Here is a 14,944-nt window from a genome sequence, read left to right as displayed (position 1 = left end):
CTTTTCTCGAATAAGAAGTTCATTTGTTACTTCGTCGACAGAAAATATGAAATAGATTAAATTCATACGATAGTTATGTGTAAGATCGATCCCTATTGTGTCACAAATATGAAAGTCCAGAAATCACCGGACTGTAGTTTCAAGCATGTGAGACATAGCCATGAGAGATCGGGTGCCATGTTTATACTCATCTAAGCTTCTTGCTCCAAATTGACAGCAGTATATGTCTAAAAGAATATTTGCATCCATTTGGAATCCTCCCTTCTTTGTCTGTTCTTTTCCATTGAGCAGATTTTGGATCTTGAATTTGCAAAGGCTTTTGTGAAGGAGTCAAATTTCAAGAGAGATATCTGTCAACCTGACATCTCTGCGTGCATCCTGGGAAGTCTCGTCTCATTCTCACGCGTCTATTGAATTTAACACTCGGTAATGTCCTCGAACTTGTGTACTTGCCATTTTTGAAACTACACATATTGACAACTTTGATTTGTGGAGGGAGATCCCTAAACTTTATCGGAAACGCTTGATTTTTCCACTTAAGGTGCCTGGATTGGAGGCAAAGTAAAAATATACAGGAAGGATCGATGCTGAACTGAAGTATTTGCTGTCATATTTGCCGTTGGCTGTCTGTTTTCACATGTTATTGTAGAAGTAGGAAAACAAAAAAGCATACAAATTGGAGGACTAACTGATCAAAAGCCATCCATGTTTACAAATGTAAACTATCTGCATTTTGAATTAGAGAGCGAATCATCCGAGTGCCAATGCTGTGGGCTTGTTCCTCTCTTGATTTCCAGCAATGTGATCTACACTGGCATCAGCCCCTTTTCTTTGCAAGATTCAATTGCATCCGAGACCAAATTGCCCACATCATACTCTTCGAGGTTGTACTTGAATTTGAATCCTAGGTCCATGAGTTTCTTAGATGAGCAAGGGACAGGTTTCAATGATTCGTCAACACCCTCAAACCTGTGAAGATTTCAGAACACGTTAGAGGTTGAGCTTTATCAAAAACTACCAGGCCCGTTTGTTTGTCCAGATTTGAGCACCGGATTGGATTATACTCGAGGACCTCATCATCTAGATTTGGTTTTCCACGAAACATTGGGATTTGGTTTCATCAAATCTCTAGTTATTAGTTCGATGAGACTATATATCCTATAAATTTTCGTAATTCCTCTGTTGCCAATCCAATCAAACAAACAGGCCTTTAGTACTTTCCTTCTATATAGGAGTATCTCTCAACTTTTCTTTTCATCAAATACTTGCTTGGTATATTGTACTCTGGGTATCTTTGGCTCAACGATTTGGCAAGATCCAGAATGGTGAAACAGTGAGACGAGCATATATATCTTCCTTCCGCCTCCGGATGCTCAAAAAGGTATATGTGAGCATTGCATACATCATCCAAGTGAACGGCTCCAGCTCGAGTCATTGGGTAATGAGCTTCATTTCCTGCATTGCTTAAACCATAGTGGTACATCATCTCGTAACTTTCGCATAGAAACTACAACAAGCTTTGCCCAAAGTAAGAAATTATACTTACTAGTTATTACGGAAAGCGAAATCTCAATGCTGAGAGGTCTCGAGGGAGTTATGAAAGGCCCTATGACAAGAGAAGGGTGAATCGTTACGACTTACGAGATCAAGACCATGCTCTTTGGCGAATTCCCATGCTGCTTTCTCGGCCAATGTTTTCGCCACAAAATACATCTGAAAAGATTAAAAAGTTGGATGCCAAGTGAAATCGATAGGTCGTCTCAAAGGGAATAACCATAAATTTAGGCGTACCGTAGCATAAGCAAAAAATTTACCCATGCGGTCATCTTTTGGTCCTTGCAGAAGTCTATATCAGTCCAGAAACTCTCATTGAACTCGGACTGGGGATGTCGTTGAACGGCTACGGTTCCTGTGGTTGAAGTGTAAATGAGTCTCTTGACGGTTTTGGCCTTGCAGCATGATCTCATGATGTTTAAAACCCCATTTACTGTCGGTTTAATCACTTCATTCTGCACACAAAAACGTGATCGATTCTCAACAAACTTATCATGCCAATCATGATCAATTTTAAGCATGAAATAAGAAGAAAATGTTAACCCTGCATGAATTCATAAAACCAGTGTGTTATCTCAGAGGTCAAATCTTATGTACCGAAAAAGTGCTTTTATCTCTGTTCCCGCGCAATTTCAATTGCAGAATTGCACAAAAGTCTCATCCTGCTGAAATTGCATGGAAACAGAGGTACATACACTTTTGGGTACAGGTGGCCCTGAGGGTCTATCCCGCTACTATATCTTAATACTGTACATAACAAACGGACTTTGTGTTGAGTACTCTGAGCCCTGAGGTAGTGTTTGGTTTCCTGGAAGTGAACAATCGGAGAACCAAAGAATGAACATTTAAAGGGAATTATCCAAATTACTACAGTAGTAGTGATGCAGTGGAATTAACAAAGAGATTAGTTGTGTACTAATCGAATGAATGATAAACTCGAGTCCACAAGAGAAAAAGACAAAATCTGAATATTATTGATAAAAAACTGCATAAACGTTAGGTTACAACCCCTTTTATAGAAAAAAGACGTAACCCTAGCAAAACCCTAAATCAAAAACGAAAATTCCCAAAATTTGGGGAAAATAATAAAATTGAAAAAAGGAAAGAAAAACATGACTTTCTCAAAAAGAATCAACTTTTACGGAATTATACGCTAAAAGTTATTAACGAAACAAATATTTTCTAAAACGGCAAAAACATCCAATTGGAGGCATAAACAAAGGAATTAAGCCGAAAAACATCATTGATCATCAACCTAAGGTTGATATGTATTGACTGCAGTGCGAAAATAAGTCAGCTCACCAAACTCGTCCGAAAGTTGTCAAATTAGGTAATTTGCAATTAAACAACGTTTGGCTTCCGAGACTTCGACCGGTCCAATTGATCATGAAATTAGGTCTCCACATGTTCTACATCAGTACATCCTAGCCTATCACTACAGGGTCTCTGTAATCATTTTGTTCTGTTTAAGTTTATGTGTTCAATAATGCTATGTAGACAGATTTATGTGCACAGATTCGGCCATATTCATAATCATTAGATACGAGTGATTTTATTCATTGTTTTGGAGTGTCTACTTGCACCGAACTGTTCTAAACAAATATGCACAGGGACAGATCCAGAAATTCTCTCTAGTGGGGGCACCAATTTTTACTACACTTTAACAAAAATTTACAATCAAGCACAATATAAATTTAAACTTCATCGTATGAGAAAAGAGAAATAATTTCAAAAAATTCCTAAAAATAAACGCAAAAAAGGGTTATAATCCCTTTACGGCTTCTCTAATGAGAGCCACCATCAAGGGGCAAAATTGGAAAAAATAATGCTCATATTTTTTCATTAGTGAATTATTTATAATGTGATTGTGTGTAGTACTTATAACATTGTCCAAAAAATTAAGTGCTTCAAATTATTATCAATTTGAATAGATATAAAGATCTTTTTTTTTCTTTTTCTGATCATATTATTTTAAAGGGTCATAATTAATTTTTGTTTTTAGAGATCTCATTTGAGAGCCGTAAAACCAAATAAAGAGCAAATACTTAAGTACTCCAATTTTTAATCTGTTTGAATCGGTACGAAGATCTTATTTTTTTGATTATTTTATCCTAAAGGGTCATAATTAATTTTTGGTTCTAGAGCTCTCAAATGAGAACCCTAAGAGAGCCGTAAAATTAAATGAAGAGCAGATACTTAAGTGTTCCAATTTTCAATCCGTTCGAACCGATGTGAAGATCATATTTGTCTGATCATTTTATCTTTAAGAATTATAATTAATTTTTGGCTCTAGAGCTCTCATAATTAATTTCTGAATTATTTTTTGTAAAAGAAAATTAAATTAAATTGAGTGGGAGCACGTGCCCGCATCAGTCCCTGAACATGCGTTGGATTTGTGTACATAAATTCGTCTACACATACACAACACAATAAATCATACCTCAGGATCATTGAAAGAAAGTTCCATAGGGGTGGCAACATGAAAGACACCGGCACAACCTTCAATGGCATCGTCAAGGCTTCCCTCCTCCGTTAGTTCAGCCTTCCACAAGCTGAGGTGTGTTTCAGCTTTGGGCAAGTCTAATAGATGCTTAACCTTGTTCAAATTAGCTGCAAATTTAACAGAAAATCAATTCTTGTGTAAGAATAGTTTTTCGACCTGGTGAGTTAAATTTGTTGGTAGAAAAGTAAGAGAAGGGGAAAGAGGAGAAAAACAGTCGAGGGGAGCATAAGCTGGCCGGAAAAACATACTAGGGTCGCGTCCTGTAGCTCTAACAAAATAGCCTTGTTCGAGAAGCCTCTTGACGAGCCATGATCCGATAAATCCCGACGCGCCAGTCACACAGACTGTTGCTCCATTCCCTCTGTTTTCTGCTTGCATGTCTTCCTATGCTGGAATGCTATTGTGTGTTGGTGTATATACTTGTGTATATAAACGAGAGAGAGAGAGAGAGAGAGAGAGAGAGAGAGTTGTTTTTCTTGACTAGTAGTAATTAACATAGGATTAGTCAACATGATTTTTTATAAACCACTTTGGAGACATCATGGATGATGAAATGGGCAGTGGCAAATTGGTACACGGACCTGTTTACACCAATTTTTGGCCAAAATTCAAAAAATCAATTTGTTAGTTAGAAAAAGGCCTTGAATGATGGTCTTAGGCCTTGAATGATGGTCTCAAGCCTTGAAAAACCTCATGATTGGTCATCCACGAAATCAGGCCAATTTGAACGCCACTAATTGAGTTGAGTTTGCAAAGGCCTGGGCCAAATTAATGCCTAAAATTTCTTTATCACAAATTCAGGCTCAGGATTGGCCAAGGTCTTGAGTCGACCCATTAGGCCTGAGCATTTTTGCCCAAGCCTAGTCCAATTTTTAGAAGTAACAAAGCCTCCAAATAGGTCCAAATCAGTTAAAGCCTGAGTTTTCTCACCAGACTTAGGCTCGCAAGGCTTATTGGGTTTGGTAGAATTAGGCCTTGATTGAATTGGGCCTTTGGTAGAATTTAAAGTAGCCATAATTTGGCCAAATTGAGTTTGGAAGGGCAGGAGAGAGTTCGAAAATTAATTAGGCCACATTAATATTTAGAGCATGGCTTAATTAGTCAAGACCCAAATTGATTTTCAGATCTGGACCCATTTTCAGGCTTTGGCCCAACTAATCAAAACTCGGACTAGTTTTTTAGGCCTATTTAGCCCGATAAGGCCAAGATTTGTTTTTCAGGTCTGGGCCCAGTTTTTCAGATTTATTTAGGCCTAAAACTGACCAAGTCAAGAAGGCCATATAAGCTGCTTAGTCATGCTTGGGAAGCAAGTTGCTCACAAGCAGCTCAAAGGCCTAGAAGCTTCTCCCCAGCAAGTTGCTCAAGCAGCTCAAGGGCCATAAAGGCCTAGAAAGTTCTCTCTAACATCACACAAGCTGCTCACAAGCAGCTCAACCAGGCCTGCGTTTTTTGCCTTGGTGGGCCCAAATATTCCTTTTTTACAAGCATTCATGCATGCAAGCAACTCAACCAAACCAAGGACACATGGCAGCCATGCATGGAGACATCCCAAGCAACTCACAAGCAGCTCAAAGGCCTAGAATGTTCTTGTTTGGACCTGGGTAAGCTGCTTACAAATAGCTCAAGGTCTGAGTGGACCCCATTCTTCAGCATGATGTAGGGCCAGCGACAGGTGGCATACATGCAACCCATGAAAATGCAAGTGAATGACTCTTGCAGACCTAAGCAAGCTGCTCACAAACAGCTCACCCAAGCCTACTGGATCTTTTAATTCTCGATCCTTCTTCCATAAGGAATCAAGCTCAAAGGGTTTAAGGGCCCACAAGAGGTGCAAGGCCCAATAAAATGATAGGAAGGCCTGGAATAATACTAGTCTTCAAATGTGGTGGGCCCGGAAGGAGTCTATTCAAGCAATAACTTGAGTATAGAAGCAGCTCAAATGGCTTGGATGCTGTAGGAATTGAAATTCTTTTTGCCCTTTTCCAAAGAGAAGGATTTCTCGGGCCTTTGCCATCTTCTTGGAGTAAAAGACACATTTTGTTTAGAGAGCAGCCCCTCATTGGAGCATTTCGAAGCTGCTCAAGCCCAAGCCTTTGCTAGAAAGTTGCATGGCAGCCATGCATTGGAGCATTTTGAAGCAGCTCAAGGCCTGTAGCTCCTATAACTCAGTTTTGGAGGCCTTGGCAAAGGTCCACGACCATCAAGCTCACCGCTTATCTTTCAATTACCTTTACTTTCTAGCATAGTTTGTACTCAATCTAGCTAAGCCTAGATTTTATTTCATTTCCTTGTAACCAGACTTTGTTAAACCGTTAATAAAGTCCATTTAATTCTGTTTTGGGCCTTGTTCTACTTTTCTTTCCATTTTTCACACGGTTAGGAAATTTTAAATCCTTATCCCGACAAGGCAAACCACGAACCACCTCACGGTCTCCACCCTTAGGCTGTGCACTTTTGTTCGATTAGAAGTCAGATTGAGGCTTTCAGACCTTGATACAAATTTGGGCAGCAATCCTGCCTTGACACGCCCGCAATTCCAAGCCAATCTGATTTTGACACTTTTTGTGGAGAAACAAGACCACATGGCAGTTGGGCCACGAGAAGCGTTTCCCACAGCCCACAAACCTGATGCATAATGGGCCTAAACAGGGCTTTTTCGTAACAAAAGATAAAAAATTATTAGACGGTTTTGCGGACGGCACAGGATCACTGAATAATTACTACATCGTAATATGTAATATGGTCGCGGATCCACGCATGGGCCATGGCCCAAAGTAGTAGGCCTTAGCTGGTAAGGCCATCAAAACTGTGGACCGACCCAACCATAAAACATGAACGGATGGAATTATTAAATTGGACCCAACAAAAGGCCCTAACTGACAACTGTGGACCTCTGCCTTTCAATTTGAGTTATGCATAGTTCCAAAACAAATACAAATTGCATTGGAAAGCTAGTACTACAACTTTGTACATAAATGAACAGATTATTTGTATTTTTATACACAGTCATGCTACGTGTACATACATTTTTACACATATTTTGTACATACATTTTTATGGGGCCCACCTCGGGTCCTACCAATATGATCCGAACCGTTCATTATTTTTTAAATAATATTTTAAGAGTTCCTGTAAAAAATCAACTCGATAGGATATCGGTAAGGGCTTTTTCAGAAATCGCAAGGCGAATCAGACTGTTTCACCCTATGATTTCTGAAAAAACCCTTACCGATATCCTATCGAGTTGATTTTTTACAGAAACTCTTAAAACATTATTTTAACGGTTCGGATCATATTGGTGGAACCCGAGATGAGCCCCACAAAAATGAAGAATTTGCAAGATATATGTAAAAATGTACGTTTCCTTAGGTTTATTGAAAACCCACAGGGACAGAACTAGGATATGTAAAAAAAAAAACCAAAAAATGATATTGGCACGCATAAATAGACATATCACATGCATCCCATTAACAAATTGACTCTATCCTTTGGACAGTGGGGTCTCTCACCTCTTACCCATCCCTTCTCCAAAAGCAAGCAAATCCCGTGAAAGTACTTTCATTCATATCTGGTTACCGCCCCAAATGTGGACAAAATTCAAATACATCATTTAAAATATTATACTGTGTTTAGATTGTGTTTTGAAATTTTTTTTGAAAAATGGTAGGGGTAATAAGTGGAGAGAGATAGAGAGAAAAATAATAGAAGTAGGGGGAATCTAGGGGGAATTTTTTGAAAAATTCTTTTTGAAAAGAGAAGAGAACAAGGAATTTTGTTCGATTTAAATTTTGAGAGAGATCTGTAAAATTAATGAGTGGGGAGAGAGAGTTTATTGAGGACAGTGCGTAACAATTTTGAGACCTCAAACGAACGAAAAAATAGCGTGATAATTCATGTCATAGAATGGTGGTACACTTTTTTTTTTCTGCTTGGCAAGAATGGTGGTACACTTAAAAGTTAAAAGGGCGCTTTCTGAAAAGGCGTGTGTACTTTTATTTTTGGAATTCAAAGGCGTGTGTACTTTTTTTTTTGGACTTTTGGACTTCAAACGAAGTGTTCAAACCTCTCCATTTTTTTACCTTCGCATTCTTGTAAGATTGAGCACAAGAGTTATCGCTATTAATTATCCAAGTTTTTTTTCTCAATAGCTAGAGTTATCACAGCTTGACTTAGAGTCTTTTTTCCCGAGCATCACCTCGGAATTTCGCAACCACCACACTACTAAACCTCTTCGGCGGTAATGTACACATTATTTTTAGGTTTTAGGTTTGAAATATTCTAGGTGCTATCAAACTTTTACAAGGACATTCCATAAAGGACTTCAACTCAACTTGCATGGTGGGATTGTCCCCAGTGACGTGAGGAAGCTGACTTGAACCCCCTAAATTATAGCGGAAAATATGTTCGTATATAGTAACGTTTGCAACTTATAGCTTACCATGCCATGTGCGCCCATTGAATTTTTAGTAGTTGAATTATTTAGTTACGATATGTAATAACAATATCCATCAGAGCTAATTACGGTACGTAATGTCGCTTAATTAAATCTTCCCCATGCAGCACGAAATTAATGAAGATATATCATTGGACCCCCACAAATTCCTAGTAAAATATTTTGACCCCCGTGGATAAAATTAATTCCAGGCGCGCGACAAACAAGAAGAATAAACGCACTGATTTACTCCAATCTTCATTAACCAAGATACTAAAAATATGAAGAGTACGTGCGTGCATGCATAATAATTAATCAAAAGCATAGAAAATGGTGTTTTATTATGCATGGTGTCAAACCGTAACGTGCACGTACTTTACTCTTTACATTAACTAGCTCTAAGTTTATATAATTAAGAATAGGGGTGTTAAACGAGCCGAACAAGTGGTTGATCAAAGATTTAATTGGTTTGAAAACTCAACAAATTTAAAAATATGTTTGAGCTTAACTTATTTATGAGATGAGCAGATCTTAAAAGAGTTTTATTAAACAAGCCAAACATGAGCCAATCTGTAACTTGAATTTTTTTATACATCATAGGTCAAACAAGCCAAGCAGTAGCTTGTTAATCCGATCTTGGTTTGAAATCTTAATGAGCTTCAAAAGCAGTATTAATTCAAGCTTGGATTGTTATTGTAACGAACCAATCTGAATTAACAAATCAATCTTGAACAAGCTTTTAACAAATGAATATGAACTCAAGCTCGAATAGCTTGGTTCGTTTAGGAGCCCGGCCCTAACTAAGAATAGAGTTTTTACCCAAGGGAATAAAAGTACAAGCTGCGTGTTGATCCTTCATGAAATTTGTTGCTTTTTGAGCTACCAGGAAATCGACTCCGCTCCACTGAGCATAGATGCTTGATTTCCATCTTTCTCTCCGTGATGTCCGCAGTGAAAAACTGTTTGCCCAACTGAGTGATTTTGACTGGAAAGAAATCTCGCTAGCACATGCAATTTGGAGTAAGTCATTAACAACTTTGATAGGGAATTGTCCGACACCAAAATCTGCTGATAGTCGGTATGAAATGAGATACCAGGTATCGTTTTGAATTGGGTAACGGCTAGTGCCCTGGCACCGATCATATTTGAATTTAACACTCGGTAATGTCCTCGAACTTGTGTACTTGCCATTTTTGAAACTATAAATATTGTAAAAATATACAGGAAGGATCGATGCTGAACTGAAGTATTTGCGGTCATATTTGCCGTTGACTATCTGTTTTCACATGTTATTGTACAAGTAGGAAAACAAAACAGCATACAAATTGGAGGGCTAACTGATCAAAAGCCATCCATGTTTACAAATGTAAACTATCTGCATTTTGGATCCGAGAGCGAATCATCCGAGTGCCAATGCTGTGGGCTTGTTCCTCTCTTGATTTCCAGCGACGTGATAGGCAAGCTTTGCATTCTACACTGGCATCAGCCCGTTTTCTATGCATGATTCAGTCTCATCCGAGACCAAATCGCCCACATCATGCTCTTCAGGCCGTTGTACTTGAATTTGAATCCTAGGTCCACGAGTTTCTTAGATGAGCAAGAGACAGGTTTCAATGATTCATCGACACCCTCAAACCTGAGTAGATTTCAGAACACGTTAGAGGTTGAGCTAGTTATCAAAAACTACCAGGCCCGTTTGTCTGTCCAGATTAGCACCGGATTGGACTAGATTTGGTTTTCTACGAAACATTTGGTTTTGGTTTCATCAAATCTCTTGCTATTAGTGCAACGAGACTATATATCCTATACAATTACGTAGTCTGTTGCCAATCCAATCAAACAAACATGCCTTTAGTACTTTCCTTCTATATATCTCTCAACTTTTCTTTTCATCACATACTTGGTTGGTATATTGTACTCTGGGTATCTTCGGCTCAACAATTTGGCGAGATCCAGAATGGTGAAACAGTGAGACGAGCATATATATCTTCCTTCTGCCTCCGGATGCTCAAAAAGGTATATGTGAGCATTGCATACATCATCCAAGTGAACGTCTCGAGTTACCATTGGGTAAAGAGCTTCATTTCCTACATTGCATAAACCATAGTGGTACATCATCTCGTAACTTTCGCATAGAAACTACGACAAGCTTTGCCCGAAGCAAGAAATTATACTTACTAGTTATTACGGGAAGCAAAATATCAATGCTGAGAGGTCTCGAGGGAGTTATGAATGGCCCTATGACAACAGAAGGGTGAATCGTTACGTGATCAAGACCATGCTCTTTGGCGAATTCCCATGCTGCTTTCTCGGCCAATGTTTTCGCCACAAAATACATCTGAAAAGATTAAAAAGTTGGATGCCAAGTGATCGAAATCGATAGGTCGTCTCAAAGGGAATAACCATAAATTTAGGCGTACCGAAGCATAAGCAAAAAACTTACCCATGCGGTCATCTTTTGGTCCTTGCAGAAGTCTATATCAGTCCAGAAACTCTCATTGAACTCGGGCTGGGGATGTCGTTGAACGGCTACGGTTCCTGTGGTTGAAGTGTAAATGAGTCTCTTGACGGTTTTGGCCTTGCAGCATGATCTCATGATGTTTAAAACCCCATTTACTGTCGGTTTAATCACTTCATTCTGCACACAAAAACGTGATCGATTCTCAACAAACTTATCATGCCAATCATGATCAATTTTAAGCACGAAATAAGAAAAAAATGTTATACCCTGCGTGAATTCATAAAACCAGTGTGTTATCTCAAAGGTCAAACCTTTTGTATCGAAAAAGTGCTTGTATCTCTGTTTCCGTGCAATTTCAGCTACATAATTGCACATAAGTCTCATCCTGATGAAATTGCACGGAAACAGAGGTACAGACACTTTTGGGTACAGTCCAAAATCCTCATCATCCTTGTCTGGAATCAGTCTTCAACCGTCGTCATCTCGATCAGTCTTCAAATCCTCGTCATCTCGATTAGTTTTCAACTCTCGTCATCTCATCTGAGTTCGGAATCAGTCCAAAATCAGCCCTTAACCCTTGTCATCTTAATCTCGCCCAAATCCTAATCCTCTGATCATCTCGTCTTGATCAATCCACGGACCACAGGCAGGTAACAATCTCGTTCATTAATTATATGCAAAAATTTTGCCTCTTTTTACTAGATTAGTTTAGTTTAGTCTAATTAGTTTAGTTTAATACAATAGTTTAATCTAGGCACAATATTCTATTGATTAGTTTAATTGAAAAGGTGTACACTGTTTTGATTTCTATTCTGAAAAATAGGGCTTAAAATTCTTTTTCGTTCTCTTAACTGTTAGTCATGAAGAGATTCTACCAACCCGTGGTTGGAGAGGTGCCAAATTTGCTGTCTAATTTGTCGGTAGAGGAGCCTAATTTGGAAAAGGATGATAATAATTCTCGACCACCAAAACAAAAACGTGTAGAAATTAACTTGGCAAACCTTCCTGCAAACTTTTAGGAAGGAATCTATACTTTTGTGTGCTTATGTATGAAATCTTTTAGAATGTTTTAAGTTCGAAGTTTTATGCTTAATGAAGAATGTTTAAACATTTCATCTTCGCGTTATATTGAACTGTGAATTTTTCTTTTTCAAAATAATGCTTAAAAGGTGACCCATCTGTATAGAAATCCTAGATCTACGACTGTGTGTGTTCTTTTTTATTTTTGTTAGTACTCCATCAAACAATATAAAGAGGAGAAGCCACCAAGGAAAATCAAGAAACCAAAGTACTAAAGTAGTATTTCAATTGAATTGAGGTCCTCTCTGGTCCATGGACTATTCAGTAATCCCATTTGTAGGCCCCTCTCGGGCTCAATTTGATGATCTAAACTGACTGTAGTTTAGAGCCTGTCAAGAACATTAGTTGCACAAAAAATCAAGTTGATCATATGCGTTTGATATGATTTCGGAACATATTCATACTAGAACAATATATATATATATATATATATATATATATATATATATATAATAACACTGAATTGGAACCCACTTCACCCATTGATCATGAGACCATTTTGAAATAATATTAATTGGTGTTCGATCAATTTGATTTTTCACGTTAAAGTAATCAACAAACTCTCAAACCCACTTCCAAATAAAACAAACTGCAGAACATGAACGGATGGAATTATTAAATTGGACCAAAAAAAAGCCCACAAACGGGCTGACTGTGGACAGTCCAGTTCATTTTCATGGACGGAAGAGGGTCCTCTGCCTTTCAATTTGAGTTATGCATAGTTACAAAACAAATACAAATTGCATTGGAAAGCTGCTACTATAACTTTGTACATAAATGAACAGATCATTTGTATTTTTACACACATAGGGACAGAACTAGGATATGTAAAAAAAACCAAAAAATGATATTGGCACGCATAAATAGACATATCACATGCATCCCATTAACAAATTGACTCTATCCTTTGGACAGTGGGGTCTCTCACCTCTTACCCATCCCTTCTCCAAAAGCAAGCAATCCCGTGAAAGTACTTTCATTCATATCTGGTTACCGCCCCAAATGTGGAGAAAATTCAAATACATCATCTAAAATATTGACTCTATTCGACTTGAATTTTGAGAGAGATTTTTAAAATTAGATAAAGAAGGTTTATTGAGACGGTGCGTAGAGATTTTGAGATCGAAAACAATATAGTAGTTTGTTGTGCCGAACACGAAATTGAGAATATAATAAATCAACAAGCGATAAACAAGAACACAAAGATATACGTGGTTCCGTTCAAGCACAAAGCAAGAACGTACTCCACGGGGAAAAGAGCAAGAGGATTCACTATAAACGGAGAGAGAAACAAAGAGCCGGCTATACCCGTAACTCCACTTAAAGCATCAAACAGATATCTAGGAACAAATCTCCGGTGGAACCCAAAAGGGAGACACAAACCCTTGGTGGAACCCTAAGAGCATAAACAAAACCCTAATATCTAAGCCCTTGAACAAAAGACCATAACTTTAGGAACCTCCAAGGTCCCTATTTATAGAAAAACACTAAATAAACCTAAACCGAATAGGAATAGAAATTCTAGTCAATTTTCAACATAGTTTATGTCATAGAATGGTGGTACACTTAAAAGGGCGCTTTCTGAAAAGGCGTGTATACTTTTATTTTGGACTTCAAACGAAGTGCATGTTCCAACCTCTCCATTTGTTTACCTTCGCATTCTTGCAAGATTGAGTACGAGAGTTATCACTATTAACTATCCAAGTTTTTTTCTTTAGTAGCTAGAGTTATCACAGCTTAACTTAGAGTCTTGTTTTCCCGGGCTTTCACCTCGGAATTGTGCAACCACTACACTACTAAGCCTCCTCGGCGGTAAGAGCATCCCATTGTAATAAGTAAAAGGGTGTTTTGAGTATGGTAAGAGTATTTGGGAGATATGCGCAGAATGTATTTTGAAACTGTAGTAGTGTTTGGTGAATGAATGTTGAAAATGAATTATGGGTTGATTTTTTACCAAGTTGCCCTTGGATTTTATTATTGTGTTAAAAATGTGTAAAAAGTTATTTCTCCCTTTTATTAAGATTTTCAGGTGTTTCATATTCTTATCGATTACTAGCATATAAGTATATATTGTTTATATCTCTCCTCTTTATTTGGTTATAGGGCTCTTTTAGGGCGCTCGTTGAAAGCTCTCGAGCCAAAAATTTATTATTACCATTTCGGATAAAATGATTAGAAAAATAAGATCTTTGCACTAGTTGAAAATGGATTGAAAATTGGAGCACTTAATTTTTTACATTGTTTATATACTAAAAAACATGATTAAAAAATTGTGTTTCAATTTTCAATCCGTTTGAACCAGTGCGAAGATCTTATTTTTCTGATCATTTTATCCTAAATGGTTATAGTAATTTTTTGGCTCTATGACTTTCAACGAGCGCCCTAAAAGAGCCCTATGACCAAAAATTAGAAGGCAAAACTAGGAAAAGCTCCTCCGGACCAAAAATGGGAAAATGAAAAAATGGGAAAAGCTCCTTCTGCCCTCATTTTGCATTCTGTTTTCTTTAGTTAAAATCAGTGAATCAATTTTGCCAAAATCCATTCCGGGAATGAGGTGCCAAACATCCAAAATGCAAAAATGGGAAAATCCACATGCCAAACACCCCCTAAATGGGTGTGGATAAACAAATTTAACAACAATGCTCAAAAAATACTCCTCATTGTAATAAGCAAAGTTACAAGTCTTTTAGCAAATAGCCAAATTCCACACATTCCATAACCAAACTTAACAAATTTTACCAATAACCAAACTCAAAACTCACTAACTCAAAAACACCCCACATTAGAATCGTCTCAACGAGACGAATAATTTGATGTGATCGGGTGCGTAATTGAAACTCGTTTGCGATTGGACAAATGTGCATTATGTATTGTAGGGATTTTTTTTTGTTAGGGATGCAAAAATAATTACCAA

General features: G+C 37.8%; 1 protein-coding gene and 1 pseudogene across 1 annotated transcript; both read right to left on the bottom strand.

The window, feature by feature from the left end:
• Nucleotides 1-513: 513 nt before the first annotated feature.
• Nucleotides 514-4,520, bottom strand: LOC131331004 (dihydroflavonol 4-reductase-like; annotated as a pseudogene).
• Nucleotides 4,521-9,723: 5,203 nt separating this feature from the next.
• Nucleotides 9,724-13,014, bottom strand: LOC131328276 (dihydroflavonol 4-reductase-like). Its single transcript, XM_058361242.1, has 5 exons — nucleotides 12,959-13,014; nucleotides 10,933-11,335; nucleotides 10,668-10,827; nucleotides 10,390-10,576; nucleotides 9,724-10,125 (listed from the first exon to the last, which is right to left on the bottom strand). Exons 1-5 carry the CDS (start codon nucleotides 13,012-13,014, stop codon nucleotides 9,984-9,986), a joined length of 948 nt encoding a protein of 315 aa, XP_058217225.1. The 3' UTR covers nucleotides 9,724-9,983.
• Between the last annotated feature and the right edge of the window lie 1,930 nt (nucleotides 13,015-14,944).

The sequence above is a fragment of the Rhododendron vialii genome, chromosome 6a (genome assembly GCF_030253575.1).
Source record: "Rhododendron vialii isolate Sample 1 chromosome 6a, ASM3025357v1".
Taxonomy (NCBI): Eukaryota; Viridiplantae; Streptophyta; class Magnoliopsida; order Ericales; family Ericaceae; genus Rhododendron; species Rhododendron vialii.
The sequence above is the reverse complement of the archived record's forward strand: the minus strand, read 5'-3'. Positions and strand labels throughout refer to the sequence as shown.